Source organism: Bos indicus x Bos taurus, chromosome 3 (assembly GCF_003369695.1).
Source record: "Bos indicus x Bos taurus breed Angus x Brahman F1 hybrid chromosome 3, Bos_hybrid_MaternalHap_v2.0, whole genome shotgun sequence".
NCBI lineage: Eukaryota > Metazoa > Chordata > Mammalia > Artiodactyla > Bovidae > Bos > Bos indicus x Bos taurus.
Genome location: NC_040078.1, coordinates 105,782,836 through 105,805,612, shown reverse-complemented (window position 1 = coordinate 105,805,612; position 22,777 = coordinate 105,782,836). Strand labels below are relative to the sequence as shown.

At 40.5% G+C, this 22,777-nt stretch overlaps 1 protein-coding gene across 3 annotated transcripts; it reads left to right on the top strand.

Moving 5' to 3' along the window:
* Positions 1–262: 262 nt before the first annotated feature.
* On the top strand, positions 263–17,562 carry ZFP69 (ZFP69 zinc finger protein). Of its 3 annotated transcripts, XM_027537679.1 has the most exons (7): positions 264–865; positions 1,821–1,913; positions 2,065–2,544; positions 4,448–4,533; positions 11,749–11,875; positions 12,223–12,321; positions 16,197–17,562. In XM_027537679.1, the coding sequence occupies exons 3-7, from the start codon at positions 2,418–2,420 to the stop codon at positions 17,330–17,332; spliced, it is 1,575 nt and encodes a 524-aa protein (XP_027393480.1). In that variant the 5' UTR covers positions 264–865; positions 1,821–1,913; positions 2,065–2,417; the 3' UTR covers positions 17,333–17,562. The 3 variants fall into 3 exon arrangements, with proteins under 3 accessions (XP_027393481.1, XP_027393480.1, XP_027393479.1); XM_027537680.1 differs by lacking the exon at positions 1,821–1,913 and having other exon boundaries at positions 263–865; positions 12,226–12,321; XM_027537678.1 differs by lacking the exon at positions 1,821–1,913.
* The last annotated feature ends 5,215 nt before the right edge of the window (positions 17,563–22,777 follow it).

The following is a 22,777-nucleotide window of genomic DNA, read 5'->3' as shown; positions in this document are numbered from 1 at the left end:
TGCCAAATGTATGGCATTAAATTAAAAAAATGTGTTGTCTTTTGAGCGAGAAGTTCTTTGAAACAGCCCTTAGAAAAACACATTTAGGGTCCCACCAAAGAGGACTGCAGTCGTGGGGGCGGCGTGCCCAGGCGCGCTCCGCGGAATCTGTGTTCCGGATTTTCGGGAGCGCCTGCCTCCCCGGAGAGGGCGGACTCTCGCCGTTCCTGATGGGCGGAGCCGGCGGCGGGGCGGGCCGAGCCGCCGGAAGACTTGAGGGTACCAGGGTTGATAGCACTGCGGCTGCGCCGGGGGCAGCACCCGGACCTGGGCGAAGGCTAACAGGGGCGCGGGCAACGGCGCTTCGCTACTGCGGAGGGGCCGGGACACCCGGCCTGAGGCCCAGGAGGCGGGGCGCCGGTGGGCCTCGCCACTGCCGCCGGCCTGGCATCAAAGCAGCGGCGGGCGAGCGGTAGCCTAGCCCGGGTCCGTTGGAAGCCGGTTCAGGGTTCCCTTGGCCTTGCGGGTCCCCAAAGCCCAGCTCCCGGGGGTGTGGCTGGGAAAGTGCCGTTGGAGGGGCTGTGGGTTTATCTGGTGCCTCAGCACCCGCCCTAGGCCGCCTCTCAGAAATTTAGAAAGGAGCCCTGGTCCCGTCTGGAGGCCGATAGTCCTTTGGGCTTCAGAAGGAAGCCTGCGTGAATGTTCGGCGTTTTTTAAAAAAGTCATTGTGTTGGATGTCGATGTGGTCTGTCTATAAAAGGCTGGGAAAAAACAAAATCTCTTACCGGTCCTTCTCTAAAGAGACACCCTCTGGAGCTGAAAGCCTCAAGAACCGGCTGTCTCACGCCTCCCATCTCTGGTCGTACCAGCGTCCATGGCCTCTCTGGTGAGTAGGAAGCTACGCTGTCTGTGTCTGCAGTTTCTTAGGTCCGACAGAGGCATGTCTGGGACTAATGAGAAGGGGCATACTCGAAATGAAGCTTCTCTGTCGTTAACCATTTCGGGAATAAGATTGGAAAGTTTCTCCACTTGGGTAACAAACCATTTTACTTTTCATATATTTGGGGGCAGGATATTTTTCATATGCTCCAATACAGCTCCTTTCTCTGCATCAGTCACAGCTGAAAACAAGAAGCCAAACACCCTGCCCCACAAACTTCAAAAAGTTGGGCCAGCTCCCTTTTCAGGGAGCTAGGACTAGGATTGTTCTTGAAGCCCTAATACACTGTACTTGGTCGCTGTAGAGGCGCCTGTTCAGATGTCAAGGGCTTCCGCGAAAAGATAGGCGGTTTCCAAAATTTCCTGCCGGGAGCAGTTCTCCAATATTTCTCATTATATTCGAAGTACTATATTTGAGATACTTGAAACTTTAAATTCAGATCTATAATTGTTTTAAAGATTACTTTAAAAAGTAGTGTTGTGGTTGCACATTAAAGCAAAAGGTTTATAATAATGTCTATTAAGGTACTGTATTCCCAACATTGTTACAAGCCTAAAAGAAGTACACTTCTTAGATGCATTTTCTAGATGATGAAATGGAAACTCAGAGAACTGAAGTGTCTTAGAGCTTTTAAGTGCCCGTGTTGGGATTCTAACCCAGACTGTCTGATTCCTAAGCTTGCCCTCTTAACTCCCAAGTCTGTGTCCAAGCAGAAGATGCATGCAGCTTGTTGTTCAGTTGTCAAGTCGTGTCCGACTCTTTGTGACCCTATGGACTGCAGCATGTCAGGCCTCTCTGTCCCTCACCATCTCCCAGAGTTTGCCCAAGTTCATGTCCACTGAATCAGTGATGTCATCCAACCATCTCATCCTCTGTTGCCCTCTTCTTCTTCTACCTTCAGTCTTTCCCAGCATCAGGGTCTTTTCCAGTGAGTCAGCTGTTCACATCAGGTGGCCAAAGTATTGGAGCTTCCAAAGAGGAAAGTCAAGGCAAGGTCTGCGCATGTTTGTGTATCTTTGGTATTTGTGTGTATTTGTGCTGTTTGTGAAAGTGTGTATGGAACTAGAAATTAGAGCTGCATCTAAAGCATAGATTATACTTATTTTCACATTGATACTAAATCTTTGTTTTTGGATCTTTTTCAGTTTTAAGTATGTTTCTGCAAGTTCTGGAGTTCTATCTGTATGATCAGTTTTGTGGATCCCTCCTCCCTGCCTTTTGCTCCTCTAGAAGAATATGAAGAGGCGTATACTCAGACCTACTCAACCAGCCACCTGCAAGCAGGCAGGACTTAATTTTAGAGAGGAATCAGTTTTTCAGAGCTGTGAGAGCCACATCAGCCTCTAGGAGCCCCTAGGTTCTGGTGCCACAGGCACACGCAAGAATCCTGAGGGCAGGAGACAGATCACAGGAGGACCACGCAACTGTGAGGCATCTAAGCAGAGGCTCTGGCCATTTGCTCACCAGAAGTGGACAAGGTCAGTCAGGAGGCATCGTCATGCTGCAGCAGCTCCTGATCACCCTGCCCACCGAGGCCAGCACATGGGTGAAGTTGCACCATCCAGAGAACGCCAAGGAGGGGGCGCCCCTGTGGGAGGATGTGACCAAGATGTTTGAAGGAGGAGGTGAGAATAGGCTGATGGATGGGGGATGGAGGAGGAAGAAGGGTTCTCAATCTGCTTGGGGAAAATAGGTACAAACATCATTGAAGTGGTCTCTGGGGGGGGAGAAAATTGGGAGAGACTAGGTTCCTGGGGCTCGTGCTTGGGGCTTTGGGGAAGGAGATAGCTGTGTGAGAAAATGTTGGGCTCTTAAGCACTGGGTCCCTGCGACGTGTGCTCCATGCTGCTCCCATCTCCTGTCCTTGAATAAACACAGGACAGGAAGACAGAATTCAGGGTGTTCCCCACCAGCAGCTGTATAAGTGTGATTTACAGACATTAGAGTCAAAGGTTTCTACCCCCTTAAGCCCTCCAGTGGTTTTCCTTTATTAGTCTCAGTCTAGTCCCAAACCAATGCTTTTTCTTTCTTTTCTTCTCCCGCTAGGAGGAAGGAATGACATGCTTGGCTACTCTCACTTTACCTTGAACTGTTTTGAGTTCAGTGGGAAGCATGTCCAAGGTTACACAGTATTTGTTGGCCGGGTCAGGATAGATGGATGGACAGAGGAATTAGCATATCTCATGGGGTCTCTTTGGAGAAGGCAATGGCACCCCACTCCAGTACTCTTGCCTGGAAAATTCCATGGACGGAGGAGCCTGGTAGGCTCCAGTCCATGGGGTTGCTAAGAGTCGGGACACTTTCACTTTTCACTTTCATGCATTGGAGAAGGAAATGGCAGCCCACTCCAGTATTCTTGCCTAGAGAATCCCAGGGATGGGGGAACCTGGTGGGCTGCCGTCTATGGGGTCGCACAGAGTCGGACATGACTGAAGCAACTTAGCAACAGTAGCAGGAGCAGCATGGGGTCTCTTAGTTCATCTTTAATACTTCAAGAGTCAGACAGGGACTTTGTTAAGCATCTTGATGGATGGAAAAATGAATAATGATCTCTAATGCTAATTATTAATTGATAGAGATAGACACCGGAGAAGGCAATGGCACCCCACTCCAGTACTTTTGCCTAGAAAATCCCATAGATGGAGGAGCCTGGTAGGCTGCATTCCATGGGGTCGCTAGAGTTGGACACGACTAAGTGACTTCACTTTCACTTTTCACTTTCATGCATTGGAGAAGGAAATGGCAACCCACTCCAGTGTTCTTGCCTGGAGAATCCCAGGGACGGGGGAGCCTGGTGGGCTGCTGTCTATGGGGTCGCACAGAGTTGGACATGACTGAAGTGACTTAGCAGCAGCAGCAGCAGAGATACACACATACCCGGATGGAAAGAAGAGAAAGTAGCCTAAATACATTTTATGGTAAAATTCTTACGGAAGACAAGAGACAGGAAAATTCTTCTGATTGTATTTATCAGAGAAATTTTCACAAAGCAGATAGCACTGAATTGAGCCTTAAAAGATGTCTATCGTTTTTATGGAAGAGTTGGGAAAAAAATACAAAAGTGGGGACCTTGAAGAGTGGTTCAGAGAATGGAGACTGTTCTAGTCTCACTGAGGGTTAAGAATGTGGCCAGTGCATGTGTCCCACAGATAAAGGGTGGTGGTTAGAGGAAACTAATGCTCGGAAGATACGCTTCAGGCAGATTGTAGAGTGCCATGAAGTCTGTGGGTAGTGTGTGGATTTTTCTTGCTTGTAAGTGGGGAACCTTTGAGGATTTCTGAACAGAGGAGTGGCCTGGTAGGTCAGTGTTTTTGGACCAGCATTGACCATTGGGAAACATTAATACCCCAGTCAGTGCACTGCAGGGCCTCCTCATTAAGGAGACTCCAGTCTGCTCTTGAGTCGCTCTGAATGTCTTTCTTTGTGAGTGTATTCAGAGAAGGGCTGTTTTCAGCAGAACTGCAGGCAGTTTTTCTGTTTAATGGGGTAAGGTAAGATGCAAACTTTCTGCCTCTTTTCCTTCCTCAGCTCTGCTATCTCAGGATGCTGATGAGACCCAGGGAGAAAGTTTAAAGGATGAATTGACCCCCGGGACCCCAACAACAGACTCCCAGGTGGGTTGGAGTTTCCTGTCACTTTCTTGACATGCTTTTTAGTTTTTAAGATTATAATTTGCCCTTTTCTGGGGAGTTGGGTATATTGAGGCTAATGAATTTAACCAGGGAACTCAACGCAAGTTTGTCTTGTACAGAAAACTGGTCCACAGTGGTGGCAGTTTCCCTCCTCTTAGAAAACGTTCTTCGGACTTCCGTGGCGGTCCAGTGGTTACAAGTATGCACGTCCACTGCAGGGGGTGCAGGTTTGATCCCTGGTTGGGGCGTTAAGATTCCACATGCTGTGTGGCCAAAAAATATTTTTTTTTTAAATATTTCTTTCCAGCCAACATCTAATACAAATTTTTGTAGAGAAAGCAAAATGAATGATTTAATTCTAACCCATAAAAACCAATAGGTACCATTTGGGATCTAAGATAAACCTCAGTTTTCATGAGTATTTTATACTCAAAAATGGGTGACATCTATCACTCCATGAAGTGGCCCATAGAATAGTGGCATGAGCAGAGGTCAAATAACAGCTAAAGACCTGAGCAGAGAAGAAATGGTCAGGCGATGGAGCACACACATTAGACAGGCTGGGCAGTTACAACATGGAAACATGTCCTCACCACCTGGTAGCCGCACAGGTGAAACAGAGAAGGAAAACTGTAGAGTAAAGTGAAAGGAAGACTTATTAAAGCGGGGACATTATCCGAGGACAGAAGAGTTTTGACTGAGAACTTGGGTTTTGAAATTGGATGGTACAGAATTTGAACTTATCTCTGGTATTTACTTACTCCGTGATTTTTTTTTTTTTTTTTTAGGTTTTTTTATGATGCCATTTTCTTTAGCTAATTCAGGTGCTAACATCTTTTAGGATTGAAATGCATTCCAGGGCTATTTCCAGTAATATGGAAGAAATAGTAATATTCTAATTATTTGGAGAGTTACCTTATCTCTGCATTCCACTTTTCTTTAATTCTCACCTCTTGACAGTTAAAAATACTGGTGGCATTCTTAGCACTGGGAAAAGATTAAATTTCTTAAAATTGAGATATAATTTATATATAGGAAAAACACTTAAGAAAGTACATGGTTCTATTTTGACACTTATACACCATGTAACCAAGTTGAGCATTTCTGCCTCTCAGAATGTTCACTTGTGCCCCTTTCCAATCAAAACTCTGGCCCCCAGTAGAGAGACAGTACATGGGATTTCTGCATTATTTCTTACAACTGCATATAAATCTATGATTCAAATTATCTTATAAATCTACAATCTCAAAATAAAAACTTGGAGAAAGAATCTGTATGTGGCAGTGGTTAGGTATAATGCTCTACAAATGTCAGGTTAAGTTGATTGATAGGTGTTCAGATCTACATCCTTGATAAATTTTTGTCTACTTGTTCGATCACTTAGTGAGAGGAGTGTTAAAATCTCTAATTATTGTGATTTTGTTCATATCTTCCTTTAGTTCTGTCAAGTCAAATTCTATTGTCAGGCACATATACACATAGGATTATTGTCTTCTTAATGAGCTGACCATTTATCTTTAGGAAATGTCTCATCATATTCTTTTTCCTAAGCCCACTTTGTCTGATTTAATGTAACTTCTCCAGTGTTTTTAGTTATTGTTGGTATGGTATAGCTTTTTTCATTCTTTTAACTTATTTGTGCCTTTATATTTAAAGTGTGGCCCTTCTTAGATACAGCTGGGACTTGCATGCTTAGTCTGTTAACAGTTACATAATCATTGATATGGAGCTTCCCAGGTGGCTCAGTGGGTAAGGAAGCCACCTACAGGATTTCCCTGGTGGCCCAGTAGGTAAGACTCCGTGCTTCCAATGCAGGAGGCCTGGGTTTGATCCCTGGTCAGGGAACTGGATCCCACATGCCACAACTAAAGATCCTGCATGCTGCAACAAAGACCCGGTGCAGCCCAAAAAAACCCAAAACAATCCGCCTGCAATGCAGGACACGCAGGAGACATGGGTTCAGTGTCCTGGGTAGGGAAGATCGCTTGGAGGAGGGCATGGCAACTCACTCCAGTATTCTTGCCTGAAGAATCCCAAGGACAAGAGGAGCCTGGCGGGCTATAGTCCATAGAGCCACAAAGAGTAGGACACAACAGAAGTGACTGAGCACACAGGCAATCACTGATACGCTTGTAATTTAAGTGTATATTCTTGTCCTTTGTTTGTTGTTTGTCAAACCTATTCCTTCATTTCTTTGTTCTTCCTCTCCTGCCTTCTTTTGGATTGTGCAGTTTTTTAGTATTCTATTTTATGTCTTCTAATGACTTTTTTAGCTATACTTTGATTTGTTTTTAGTGGTTGTCCTGGCCATTACAATATGCATTTTAAACATGTCACAGTTGAATTACTATTATACTGTTTCACAAAGAATATGAAAATCATATTTTCCTGTTTACTCTTCCCATTCTTTGTGTGTTGTCATCATGCTTTTCACTTTACATGTTATATAGCCTATAATACATGTCCTTATTTTTCCTTTAACAGTAAACTGTCTCATAAGAGATTAAGAAAAGGAAAAAAAATGAGCCTTTCATATTTGCCCACATATTTACCAGTGCAGGCTTTCCTGGTGGCTCAGACAGTAAAGGATCCGCCTATAATGCAGGAGACCTGGGTTTGATCCCTGGGTTAGGAAGATCCCCTGGAGAAGGAAATGTCAACCCACTCCAGTACTCTTACCTGGAGAATTCCAAGGACAGAGGAGCCTGTTGGGCTCCAGTCCATAGGGATCACAAAGAGTCGGACACGACTAAGTGACTTTCTTTCACTTTACCAGTTGGAGCACTTTTCAGTCCTTCCTTTAGGTTCTAAGTTTCTGACATCATTTCCCTTCAGCCTAAAGAACATCATTTAGCATTTCCTGTAGTGCGGTTCTTCAGATGACGAATTCTCACAGCTTTGGCGATCTAGAAATGTCTTTATATGGTCTTCCTATTAGAGGATCTTTTACTGAATATAGAATTCTAGGATGACAATTTTTTTCTTTTAAGCACTTTAAGGATGTTCCATTGTCTTTTGGTTTATATTGCTTCAGATAAAAAGTGAGCTATTTTTCTTATTCTTTCCTCAGATGTGACATGTCTTTTTGTTTATTTTATACTAACTTTTCTGGTTTTCCTGTTCTTCCTTTCCTACTTTCTTTTCACTACTTTTATAATCTTCCCTTTTATCTTTGCTCTTCAGCAGTTTTAATGATGTGCATAGACATGGTGGAGAAGGCAATGGCACCCCACTCCAGTACTCTTCCCTGGAAAATCCCATGGACGGAGGAGCCTGGTAGGCTGAAGTCCTTGGTGTCGCTAAGAGTCGGGGACGACTGAGAGACTTCATTTTCACTTTTCACTTTCATGCATTGGAGAAGGAAATGGCAACCCACTCCAGTATTCTTGCCTGGAGAATCCCAGGGATGGGGGAGCCTAGTGGGCTGCTGTCTATGGGGTTGCACAGAGTTGGACACGACTGAAGTGACTTAGCAGCATAGACATGGTATTCTTTGAATTTTTTTTTTTTTTTTTTTTGGTGGAGGATTTGCTGCCTTTTGTATTTATAGGTTGATTTTTTTTTAATCAACTTGGAAATTTTTCAGCCTTTATTTCTTCAAATATTCTTTTCTTCTCATTCTTCTCCTTCTGAGATTTTAATTACATGTATATTAGACCATGTGATATTATCCCCCCCTCTTTTTTTTCTTTTTCTCTCTTGGTGCTTCCATTTGAATACTGTCTATTGACCTGTGTTAAGTTTCATTGATCTTGTCTTCATCAGGGTCTATTTGATGTTAAGCCCATCCAGTGGATTTTTCAGATATTGTATTTTTCAGTTGTAGAATTGTTTTTTAGTTCTTTTTTGGTATTTCTATCTCTCCTCAATTACCCTGACATTTTGACCTATTCCATCCATATTTTATTGTAAACTCTTCAACATATATTTTAATAATTGCTTTAAATTTCTTGTCTGCTTCTTACAGTGACTTGGTGACCTAGGTCTTTGTTTCTTATGTTTTTATTTCTTGATTATAGGTCAGATTTTCCTCCTTCACTTGCCTAATAATTTTTTATTATGGTTCAGATATTCTGTATAAAAGAACAGTGGAGGATGAAATATGCATAGATAGATCCATTTCCCCATCAGCCTGGAAGGACATTGGTATTGAGAATAACTACAATGGCTTCCAGTTTTTTAATGAAACCTCAGATGTGTGGCCTCCTGGCCAAGCATCTGCAATTTCATATTGTTAGAGCAATCATTGTATCGCTGGGAGTTGCAACTTTCTACAAGTTTGCTTTAGTGAACCAAGAAAGACAGAATAAAGGACAGAAATGGCAAGGACCTAACATAAGCAGAAAAGATTAAGAAGAGGTGGCAAGAATACACAGAAAAACTGTACAAAAAAGATTTAATGACCCAGATAATCGTTTTGGTGTGGTCACTCACCTGGAGCCAGACATCTTGGAGTGTGCAGTCAAGGCAGCCTTAGGAAGCATTACTACAAGCAAAGCTAGTGGAGGTGATAGAATTCCAGTTGAACTGTTTCAAATCCTAAAAGATGATGCTGTGAAAGTGCTGCACTCAATATGCCAACAAATTTGGAAAACTCAGCAGTGGCCACAGGACTGGAAAAGGTCAAGTTTTCATTCCAGTCCCAAAGAAAGGCAATGCCAAAGAATGCTCAAATACTTTACAGTTGTGCTCATTTCACATGCTAGCAAGGTAATACTCAAAATACTTTAAGCTAGGCTTCAACAATATGTGAACTAAGAACTTCCAGATGTTCAAGCCGGATTTAGAAAAGGCAGAGGAACCCCGAGATCAAATTGCCAACATCTGTTGGACCATAGAAAAAACAAGGGAATTTAAAAAAAATCCACTTCTGCTTCATTGACTATGCTAAAGCCTTTGACTGTGTGGATTACAACAAACTGTGGAAAATTCTTAATGAGATGGGAATACCAGACCACTTTACTTGTCTCCTGAAAAACCTGTATTTAGGTCAAGAAGCAACAGTTAGAACTGGACATAGAACAATGGACTGGTTCAAAATTGGGAAAGGAGTATGTCAAGGCTATATATTGTCACCCTGCTTATTTAACTTCTATCCAGAGTACATCATGTGAGATGCTGGGCTGGATGAATCACAAGCTGAAATCAAGATTGCCAGGAGAAATATCAACAACCTCAGATATGCAGATGATACCAGCATAATGGCAGAAAGTGAAGAGGAACTAAAGAGCCTCTTGATGAAGGTGAAAGAGGAGAGTGAAAAAGCTGGCTTAAAACTCAATATTCAAAAAACTAAGATCAGGGCATCTAGTTCCATCACTTCATGGCAAATAGATGGGGGAAAAATGGAAACAGTGGCAGGTTTTATTTTCTCCTGCTCCAAAGCAGGAGCTCCAAAGCAGGGCTCCAAAATCACTGTGAATGGTGACTGCAGCCATGAAATTAAAAGATGCTTGCTCCTTGGAAGAAAAACTGTGACAAAGCTAGACAGCATATTAAAAAGCAGAGATATCACTTTGCTGACAAAGGTCCATTTAGTCAAAGCTGTGGTTTTTCCAGTTGTTGTGTGTAGATGTGAGAGTTGGACCATAAAGAAGGCTGAGCCCGGAAGATGCTTTCAGACTGTGGTGCTGGAGAAGACTCTTGAGAGTCCCTTGGACAGCAAGGAGATCAAACCAGTCAATCCTAAAGGAAAACAACCCTGAATATTCATTAGAGGGACTGATGCTGAAGCTGAAGCTCCAATACTTTAGCCGTCTGAGGAGAAGAGCCGATTTATAGAAAAGACCCTGATGCTGGAAAAGATTGAGAGCAGGAGGAGAAGGGGGGCGACAGAGAATGAAATGGTTGGATGGCATCACTGACTCAATGGACATGAGTTTGAGCAAACTCCAGGACAGAGTGAAGGACAGGGGAGCCTGGTGTGCTGCAGTCCATGGGGCAGCAGAGTCGGACGTGACTTAGCGACTTAACAACAAACAACAAGAATGCAGGCATATGCAGATTCTGCAGAAAGTATCGTTCTGTGAAAAATTTTAAGGTGATGAGAAAGGCTGGTATCTTTCAGAGTGCAAAATGATTTCAGAATGTAAAAAATTTCTTTGGGTTGAGTTGCATGAAATTCATCCCTGACCTGTGTTTGTTAATTGTGAAGCATGAATATCTGGGCTATGGAATAGTTTCTCTTGATAAATAAACAATAAATAAATGTATATATGTATAGATAGATAGATATAGTCTGTTTGTTTTGTCTGTTCTGTTTATTTGCAGAAAACTCTAAGCCTTTTCCTCTTGACTGGTGGTTAAGGTGAGGGACTGATTATTCATATTTTTCCTAGAGCTGTGGCTGAGCTCTGGCTGAGATGCACTTTAGTTTGATTGAATTCACTTTTTGTCTTTTTTTGGTTGCATGGCATGTGGGATCTTAGCTCCCCAACCAGGGTCTGAACCCATACCCCCTGCACTGGAAGGTATGGACCTTCCACCGCCAGGGTCCTTGATTGAGTTCACTTCTGATTAACCCAGCTACTAGCACCCCATGCCATCAGTGCTGAAGGGCTGATCCTTTTTTATCTGTTCAGTATTTGAGCTAAGGAAGAGCTCGATCACAGTTCCAAACCGTTTTGTTCATCTTGCATTAAACTCCAGCAGGGCCCCAGAATTTCAGCCCTGGAGGAATGCATTGGTCTTTGTGACAGTAAGTACTGAAAGCCTCTCTCTCCGTCCCCTGGACCCTCTGGTCTCATCTACTTCCACTTGCCCGCCTCCAGCAATGCTGGCCACTCTCCTGCTCCTCAGACAAGCCAAGGACATGCACTCCTCAGGTCCTTTGTTCCTGCTTGGAATGCTCTCCCCTCAGATTTCCATGTGGCTCTTTCCTACTGAGTTCATGTCTCTGTTTGAATATCCCCCTTTTAGGAAGACTTACCCTAACACCCTACATGAAAGATCTTCCCCATCCTCACTGTGGTTCTCTCTGGTGCCATTATCCTGCTTCATTTTGTTTTTTTCTAAGACACATATAATAACCATCTGTCCTTTCATATATTGTTTATGATAGTCTCCAGGGAATTACCAAACAGATCCAGAGGAGACTCCCAGTAAAACTAATTTAGAATCTCTCAGAAGACTGTCAGAACATATTGGATCTTGATGGAGGTGGTCTCAGGCTGAAAAGGAATATATTGGATATTCTAGGAACTGTTGACCTTCAAGGACATATCTGTGGACTTCACCCAGGAGGAGTGGGGGCAGCTGGCGCCTGCTCACCGGAATCTGTACCGGGAGGTGATGCTGGAGAACTATGGGAATCTGGTCTCAGTGGGTAAGGACAGGCTACACATACATCCAGAATCCTGCCTATTAACAGGATTAATATTTAATTTAGTATTAATAATTCCTAAATTATTAAAAGCGGTAGATTCCCTGGAGTCTGGCCTTGGGTTCTGTGTTGGAGATGGATGTTGCCTACCTTTGAAAATCAAGTCAGAACATACCTGAATCTCTTCCCTTCGGGGAACACTTTACTTTGTAGAGCGAGAATAGGAAAACATGCTATGGTGCCCCTTTCCATCTTCAGAGACCCTAAATACCTGAGGATTGAAACTACATCCCAGGGATGGTTCTTTGACCTCAACATAAATATTCATACCCTTTTTTTCACTCCATAAGCAGGTTGTCAGCTTTCCAAACCTAGTGTGATTTCCCAGTTGGAGAAAGGAGAAGAGCCATGGATGACAGAGAAAGAAGGCCCAGGAGATCCCAATTCAGGTGAGCCAAGGCAGATGGTGCCTTTTAATATGTAGGCCAGAGTGCCCAGCATCTTCCCAGGCTGCGGAAAGGCTGATCGGGTGGACAGGCATGCTCTGAACTAGATTTCATCCCTCTGTCTGCAGTCCTTTTCTTCATCTGACCTAGCAGAAGTCTCTGGAGTTGGAGGGGAGATAAGTCTTCTCTTCATTAAGGTTTTCCTTCTTTCTTCAATATCCTAAAGTCTGCCAATCGAAAGCTCCTTTCCCCATGCTCTGAGATGTACGTAGTAGTCTCTTCTCACAGAAAGCAGATCTCTTTTCAGGACTCTCACTGCATTCTCCAGATCTTTAATCTTCTCTCTTGCATCCTATTTCCACTTTTCATCAACTTTCATTTTATAATCTTAACTTTGATTCTCACTCTCCTTTGAACTAAAGTATCCTTATTTATTGTAACAAATGTTTTATGGAAAATCCTGCAAGAAAAATGACCATGGGATTCCTTCTCATCAAATCCAGTGATCTTTAACAATCTTCTTAAACTTCGTTTTTATTGCAAAATATTTTAGACATTCAGAAAGGCAGAGGACATTACAATAAATTGCTATGTACTTTCTACCTAGATTAAGAAATGAAACAGAGTTTAAATCCCAGTACTCCCATCTTTGCTTGTGAAATAACCAACTCTTCTGACTTTAAACATTGTCATTCCTATATGTGTCTTCATATTTGTATTGTATGTGTATATTCCCCCAAAATATATAATATTATTTTTTGAATTTATTTTTTATTGAAAGATAATTGTATTTATAATATTGTGTTCATTTCTGCCATATATCAACATGTATCAGCCATAGGTATACATATGTCCCCTCCCTCTTGAACTTCCTTCTCACCTCCCCCCCCATCCCACCCTTCTAGGTTGTCACGGAGACCTGGTTTGAGTTCTCTGAGTCATACAGCAAATTCCCACTGGCCGTGTGTTTTGCATATGGTGGTGTATATGTTTCCATGCTACTCTCTCCATCCATTCCACCCTCTCCCCACCCCCTCACTTATTTCCATATGTCTATTCTCTATGTCTGCATCTCCATTGCTGCCCTGAACATAGGTGCATCAGTACCTCTTTCTAGATTCCTTATATATGTGTTAATATACAATTTTTTTTTCTCTTTCTGACTTTCTTCAGTTTGTATAATAGGCTCTAGTTTCATCTACCTCATTAGCACTTACTCACGTTCCCTTTTATGGCTGAGTAATATTCCACTGTATATATGTACTACAGCTTCTTTATCCATTCATCTGTCGATGGACATCTAGGTTGCTTCCACGTCCTAGCTATATTAAATAGTGCATCAGTGAACATTGGGGTATGTGTGTCTTTCTCAGTTATGGTTTTCTCAGAATATATGCCCAGTGGTGGGATTGTTGGGTCATATGGTAGTTTTATTCCTAGTTTTTTAAGGAATCTCCATACTGTCTTGCACAGTAGTCATATCAATTTGTATTCCCACCAACAGTGCAAGAGGTTCCCTTTTCTCCACACCCTCTCCAGAATTTATTGCTTGTAAATTTTGTGATGATAGCCATTCTGACCAGTGTGAGGTGATATATCACTGTAGTTTTGATTTGCATTTCTGTAGTAATGAGTGATATTGAGCATCTTTTCATGTGTTTACTAGCCATCTGTATGCCTTCTTTGGAGAAATGTCTATTCAGGTGTTTTGCCCACTTTTTTATTGGGTTGTTTTGTTTTTCTGGTATTGAATTGCATGAGCTGCTTGTATATTTTGGAAATTAATCCTTTGTCAGTTGTTTCATTTGCTATTATTTTCTCCCATTCTGAGGGTTTTCTTTTCACCTTGTTTATAATTTCCTTTGCTATGCAAAATTTTTCAGTTTAATTATATCCCACTTGTTTATTTTTATTTTTATTTCCGTTACTCTAGGAGGTGGATCATAGAGGATCTTGCTGTGACTTATAGCACATAAATTACTACTTATAATACTGTTTTGCATATTCTTACTCTTTAAAAAAATGGTATATGTACTTCTTCCACTTGCTTTTCTCATTCAACACTGTTGATATTTACCCATATTATTCATTCATATTTATCCATATCATTCATTTCCATTGAGTTAATAAAGCACAATTTATCCATTTTCCTGTATGATAGAAATTTGGGGGTTACAGAGATAAGGCAATAAAACTTTGTATATGTAACTTCTTGTGTAAGTGTGTAAGTATTTCTCTGAGATATTTGATAGAAGCAGACTTGTTGGGTCATGGAGCAGATATACCTTTATGTTTCAGGAAATTGTTCTTCAAAGTAGTTACACCAGTTGGTGCTCCTATCTGAGAGTTTCGAGAGGTTCTAGAACTCAGCATCTTTGTCAACACTTGGCATTGTCAAACTTTCACATTTTTATAAATTCAGTGGTTGAATGTGGTGTCTTGTTTTTTCATTTTCATGATTACTAATAAGAGAGAGCATGTTTTTAATGTTTGTTGGCCATCCTTCCAGGATTTCTTTTCCGCATTACAGTCAAACACTTTACAGTCTGAGCCACCAGGGAAGCCCTTCTATAAATTACCAGTTTATATCCTTTGCAAATCTTTCTATTATTTTTTCCTTATTGATTTATAGAAAAAATATATATTATTTTATATCTTTAAAATTTGTTTTCCATATTTAGATTTGAATCTGCATATATTTTATATATAGTGTGAGGTGAGGCTCTAGTTTAACTTTTTACATGTGGATAATAAGCCCCAGAACCATTTATTGAATAGTTTATGCTACTTGGTCACCTGCCAAGTTTCTTTATATGCCTGAGTCTATTTCTGGGCTCTATCTATTCTGTTCCATTTTTCTATTTTCTATCCTTACTCTGTCAGACTGTCTTAATTACTGTATTTCATAGTGAGATTCAATATCTTGTTCTTCAAAATTGTCCTGGCTATTGTTAGCCCCTTGCTTTTCCATATGAATTACATAATGAGTGCATCAATTACACGCACACAAATTCTCTGGTGGTATTTTGATTGGAAGATATTGAATCTATAGATCAATTTAGAGGGGAATTAATGTTATGATATTGAGTCCTGTTGTCCAGGAACGTGGTATATTGTTCCACTTATTGATATTTTCTAATTTTTTAAAATAAATTTTCAGGATTTTCCCCCATAAAAGTCTTGTATACATTACACATCTTTTGTCAGATTCATCCTGAAGGACATACATTTTATTGCTATTCTGTTTTTTTATTTTTTAGCCACACTGCATATCTTGTGGGATTTTAGCTCCTTGATGAAGCATTGAACCCTCACCCTCAGCTGTGAAAGCTTGGAGTCCTAATCACTGGACTGCCAGGGAATTCCCTCAGACCTGTTTTATGAACTAGCTGGAGTGGGAAGGGGGAAATCTTTTTATCTTTCTGAGAATGTTTCCCAAAAATAGTTATCAGTTAAAAAGACACTGTTAAGACATAGCCCTGAAATATCATTTTTTAGTATTAATAGAAAGAAGAAGATTAAAATGTTCAAATTTTTACTCTGTATATAAAATCACACTTTTACCTTGTTCATTGTGTCTTAATTTCCCATTACTTTTACAGGCTACATAACCATATTTAAATACACTCAGAATTTCATGGAACTACCATGGTGCTCCAGTGGTTAAGACTGCATGCTCCCAATGCAGGGGGCACAGGTTGGATCTCTGGTCAGGGAACTAAGAACCCAGATGCCTCATGCAAAAAAATAAATACACTCAAAATTTCATGTACCTCACATGTATTGTTATCTAAATCTGTATTCCATACCCAGTATAATAATTGATTTTTCAAAGCAAAATGAATATGAGTTATTTGCATTTTTTCCATTTCTTTCAGACTTGAAGAGTAAAACAGAAACCAGTGCATCAAATGCAAAATACAACATTTTACAAGAACAGTTATATCATGGCATGATGATGGAAAGGTTCATGAGGGATGATGTCATTTATTCCACATTGAAGAAAGTCTCAGAATATGATGATGAGTTAGAAAAGCACCAGGATCGCCATGGAAGAAATGTGAGACAAACCATTATGACCCATAAGAAGAGAAGCCAAGAAACTTACAAATTTGGCAAAAATATTGTGAGTTCAAATGTTGTTATAGAACAGAGGCTCCGTAAATGTGACACACCTAGAAAGAGAAACAAATGCAAATCAGATGTGATTAATCATCCAACAAGTTACATAAGAGTAAAAACCTATGAATGTAATATATGTGAAAAGGCCTTCAAACAACCCATTCACCTTACTGAACACATGAGAATTCATACTGGTGAGAAACCTTTCAGATGTAAGGAATGTGGTAGGGCCTTCAGTCAAAGTGCATCCCTTACCACACACCAGAGAATCCATACTGGTGAGAAGCCCTTTGAATGTGAAGAATGTGGCAAAGCCTTCAGACATCGCTCATCTCTTAATCAGCATCATAGAACCCACACTGGGGAGAAACCCTACATATGTGATAAATGTCAGAAAGCTTTCAGCCAGAACATTAGCTTGATCCAGCATTTGAGAACTCATTCTGGAGAGAAACCCTTTACGTGCAATGAATGTGGGAAAACCTTTAGACAGATTAGACACCTTAGTGAACATATAAGAATTCATACTGGGGAAAAGCCCTATGCATGTACTGCATGTTGTAAAACCTTTAGTCATAGAGCTTATCTAACACATCACCAGAGAATCCATACTGGGGAGAGACCCTACAAATGTAAAGAATGTGGGAAAGCCTTTAGGCAGAGGATACACCTTAGCAACCATAAAACTGTTCATACAGGAGTGAAAGCATATGAATGCAACCGCTGTGGAAAAGCATACAGGCATGATTCATCCTTTAAAAAACATCAGAGGCATCACACAGGAGAAAAACCTTATGAATGTAATGAATGTGGAAAAGCCTTCAGCTATAATTCATCACTAACTCGACACCATGAAATACACAGGAGAAATGTCTTCCAAAATAATATCTGAAAACAGATTATGCACCATGAGAACAAAAGCTAAATCTAAATCAGTAACCCTGTGCTTTGAATTTTAGGACTCTAAATTTGAGGAATTGACATAATGATGCCAACTTCTAGTTTTGCTCATTGTGTAAATAAACACTACGTTGATAACTACTATTTACTAATACCTCCACACAGAGTTACTTTATCGAGAATAAAAGATGGCCCTTCAATTAAATTCAACAATATAGAAAATTTTGTACATCATTATTTTTATGACTTCATGGTAGATTAATAAATTATTTTTCTTGGGCATTCACAGATACAGACCAGCATTTGGAAACTACTGTTTAAAACATCACCACCACCCCTAATTTTGTAATTAAAATTTTATTTTTTTAATGGGGAAACCCTTCACATGGTATAAATTTCAAAAGGTATGGTCAGTTTTGTAAGTGAAAGGCCTTCTTTCTCCATCCTCCACACAAAATTCTACCTACAGGCAGCCATTTTTTATAACTCATATTTTGTACACCCTTCTAGAGAGCTTTCTGTTTAAATCCAAGAGAATACAAGCATACATTTTTTTTACTTTTAAGCATAAATGGCAGCTCCCTAGACAAATGCATATTACTTTTATTACTTCACTGTGTATCATGGAGGTTATTCCGTATCAGTAAACAGAGTGCCTACTTGTTCTTTTTTAACAGCTGTATAGTATTCCATGGTTTGAATGTACTTTATTTAGCCATTTCATTGTACATGACCTTTTGGATTTCCAGTCTTTTATTTATATAATTTTGCAGTGAATACTCTTACACATTTTTTTTGTTGCTCACATGTAAGAAGATGCAGAGGGTAAATTCCTAGAATGGGAATTTCTGTGCTAAAGGGTATGTGCATTTGTATGATGGATACTGCCAAACTGACCTTCAGAGAGGTTGGACCAATTTATTTCCCTACTAGCAAGATAGAGAAGCCATGTGGGAGCCATATCTGGTACTGAAGCATCTCCAGCAGCCTTATAATCCATTAAAGAAGTATCAGTTTATCTCAATAACATAGCCTAGAAGTACAGTCCAAGCTCATCCCCCAAAAGAGCAGTACTTGCCATCCCTGGAGTCAGCATTAGCTGAATCTTATCAAATAGCAGCCAAGGCAACCAGTCTCTGTTGGAGAAGAAAACATCTCTCCACCAACTGCTCCAGTCCCTAACTTCTGAGGTTGGAACTGTCTGATGAAGTATAGTCACTTAAGAGACTGATCCACCTGCCTTAGCAAGTATAATCCTGGCTACAACACCTTTGTTTGGAATGGAGGAAAATGGACAATTCAGTCAGGATACTTAAGATGGCAGGCTAAACTACAAAGGATCAACTGACCATACATAGCATTTTATGGCTATGTTAGTGAGTTACAGTTCACTTGTGGAAGGAGACAGAAATGAGATAGGACGTGACTTTCTAATTAATAAACATTAATTAATGAGAGCATTAATTAATTTGTTGACATTGCTTATTACATTGTGAAAGCTGAGTGCCAATGAAAGGACCACAGTGATTTTGTAGATGTTCACTTTTCATTTTGGCAGTTTTATTATTTAAAATTTTAGTGATTCTGTAGAGTGTTGATGGATTTCCCATCTCCATCACCACAGCCACTAATCAAGTTATAAACCAAAGCCTGGCACTCATTACATCTAGTCTACCTTATAGCTTCACCTTCCGTTTACTTTTCTCTTTCCCATATGAGCTCTGCTGCTGCTGCTGCTAAGTCACTTCAGTCGTGTCCGACTCTGTGTGATGAGAATCTTTTAAGTTGCAAGTAACAGAAATCAACTAAGGCTAGTTAAGTCTTAAAGGGGGATGTTAATAGAAGGATATTGGGGTATCATGGAATTCAGGGCAGTGATACATTATAACAGTGGTCTGAGACAGAGATCTGAAATGCTTTGGAAAACCCAGGCAGTTTTCTCTCCATCTCTGATCTTTGCTTCTTGTGTCTTCATTCTTCAGCTGCCCCCCTCCCCCACCCCCAATACCTCATTTCAAATCACGGTTATCATCAACTTTAGATTTTACATATATTCCCTTTTCATTACCCAGAGAAAAACTGTCTTCTCTTCCTTACTTTTTATCTCAAAATCCTGAGGAAGGTCTTGTATTGACCCAGCTAGGTCAGCTGCCTCCCCTAAACAAATCAATTGTAAGCAGAGATCTCAGCGTCTGTGGGAACCACGTGGAGGGTGTGATGGTGAATGGGAGAGGAGGGCTGGAGGGGCAGGAGAGCAAAAGAAAGAGTTACTGTTCATAGAATTCCAGATCCTACTCACTCTTCAATGCTGGCTCATCAGATCAGAACTTAAGAGCTGGAAAGGGTCTAGGAATCCACCTGATTGAAACTTCTCCCTTTATAGATGAAGAAGTGAAGAATCCCCTTCTTGAATTACTCACATCTTTTCACCTGAGTCGTATTTTTTTAATCATGTTTTCCTCTAAATTTGTTAACTTTGTTCTCCAAACACTTGCCCTTAATGGCTGACCATAGCTGCACTTCATCATTCTAAGAATTTTACTTCTTAGATCTGCTATTGCCCCAGGGACATCTTTCATAAATTATGCTTCAGAACCTACCCACTAGTTTTGCCTTTTATCACTGCCTATTCATTCATTCAATCTGTCCGCCAGGCACTTCTGTTGGTCTTGTGAATGTTCTTCCCCAGAGTTATGTCCTTAGGCACATTCTTTTCTCAAGTTAGACATTTTGTCTGATTGATTTTGTTACCATCCCAACACTTCTTACATCTACATTTTACAAATCTCTCCTGAACCCACGTCATTATCTTCAACATTCCAGCATTATCTCCCCTTGGATATTTCATAGTAAACCTCAAAGTCAGCATGTCCAAACTCAACTCAGCTTTGGGGATAAAATCTGTATTCCTTAATCCAGGAAGTGGTATCACCACTCATTCAATTCTCCAGTTTAAACTTCTCCCTCTCATCCATTTCCCCCACCCCGCATCAGGGTCACCTGATGACGATCAGTCACAGACTGATGACAATCAGTCACAGTCTGATGACAGTCAGTCACCAGGTCCTATACATTCTATTTAGGACCTCATCAGTTTATACCCTCTGTTCTATTTCCATTGTCAGGGCTTTAATCAGGCTCTTATCATTTCCTAATTGCTTAGATTCCAAACTATTTTTTCTATATCTAATCTGGACTTATCTATCTTCCCCACTGCTGCTAAAGTAGTCATTCTAAAATATATAACTAATCAAATTATTGCTAGAAATCCTTCAGTGGTTTCTCATAAAAAGTAAAGGTCAATTTCCTTAATAGAATACTTGGTATAGAGCATTGCCTAGTTTTCTAGCAGTGGTTCCCAAATTTCTCCCCAAGCATACGTCTCTCCAGACAAAACATCTTATGGTCCTCTAAATTCTATGCTCTTATGGTTTCTGTTCATCATTTATGCTATTTTTTCCTCCTTCTGCCTGACTTCTTTGTTTAGTTAGCTCCTACTCATCCTCCCAGATTTAGTTTGTGCACATCTTCAGAGAATACTGTGGCGCTTTATACCAAGGTCACAAGTGTGAAGCTTATACCTCCTTTACTAGAAAAACATCCTACTTTTCTTAAATAACCATGAACTGTCCTTTATATTATCTTTCTGTAGATTGGTGAAAATAACCAGTGATAATTTCTAAAAACATTTCCTTTCTTATAGGGAACATCTCAGGATGGCACCAAACATATTCATTAATAGTTCAAAATATCTTTAGTTTCTCTGTAAAAGGAAGCCAATGTTTAGTAATTAATGTTTCAGTATCTTATTTTACTTGGGAGTGACCTAGCTATTCAATAAACTTCCAACACTTAATTTAGCACAACCCTAGAAATTCAAGTTACCAAAATCTGCAGAGACTAAAACAAAGTTATTTTTAATCAGTCAGTTCAGTCGCTCCGTCGTGTCCCACTCTTTGCGACCCCACGAATCGCAGCACACCAGGCCTCCCTGTCCATCACCAACTCCCGGAGTTCACTCAGACGCATGTCCATCGAGTCAGCGATGCCATCCAGCCATCTCATCCTCTGTCGTCCCCTTCTCCTCCTGCCCCCAATCCCTCCCAGCATCAGAGTCTTTTCCAATGAGTCAACTCTTTGCATGAGGTGGCCAAAGTACTGGAGTTTCAGCTTTAGCATCATTCCTTCCAAAGAAATCCCAGGCCTGATCTTCAGAATGGACTGGTTGGATCTCCTTGCAGTCCAAGGGACTCTCAAGAGTCTTCTCCAACACCACAGTTCAAAAGCATTAATTCTTTGGCGCTCAGCCTTCTTCACAGTCCAACTCTCACATCCATACATGACCACAGGAAAAACCATAGCCTTGACTAGAAGGACTTTTGTTGGCAAAGTAATGTCTCTGCTTTTGCATATTTTTAATAGAGTTTACCTAAAAATGCTTACCTCACATTTTCTTTCCTTAAAAGTTCATTCACTTTTAAATAAAGAGGTCTTGAGTTACTTCCCTTATGGACAACTTTGCAACAGATATAATAAGCTCATCTTTAGTTTATATTAAACAGGTACAATAAAAGTATTATGCTTAATGTTGATTATTCTTAAGATATGTCTATATTAATTAGATCAACAAACATTAAATACCAGGTATTAATTTAATATTGACTATTCCCCATTCACATGAACCTGGAAACCTTTAGCTTAATTTCTCTTGTATTTAGAATTGTTTGATTTATAGGTACTTACTTTAGGCCAATTAAATTAGAGCTCATTTACAAATTAACCTCAGCAATATTATCCAAAGACTAAGACATACACTGAGACATAAATCCAGAGAGACAGAGATCTGATATCATAGTTTTTCACTTGAGATTTAAAATGTCTCTTTGTTCCTTTTTTCCCTTGACTTGAAGTTCTACCAATTTACCAAAGGCTGAAGTCTCAGAAAATGTGGGCTGTGTATCTCAAGGACATGATAAGAGTTAACTTCAGGCTTTTCCTAGGCATATTTCTGTTTAACAACCTGGATTTTTCTAATTGTACATGCTAGGAAAACTGGTTTTATAATTTCAGAAAGATTTCACTTTAACCAGTTTTCTCTGGAATCTAAAGAATATCCTGGTCATATTGTTTTTTTCCCTTCTGTGATCATGGTCTAATAGCTAAAATTTAAATTAGAGTGCTCAGATCAGCTCTGTTAACAGGGGCAGACTGACTGATAAAATGTTGTCCTAGCAAGGATTGTCCCTCTGGGGAGGTGGGGTCTTAGTTTGATCAGAAGAATCTGGAGGAGTAAGGGAACTTGAAGGAGTATGGAAATCTTGGTTCCCCCCAACACCCTCACCCCCAGAGATGAGAGAAGTTAGAAAGGGATTCTTTAGAATGTTAGAGTTTTTTGATCCCTCAGGCTAGGAGAAAGTCCTGGACCAAAGGGAACTTC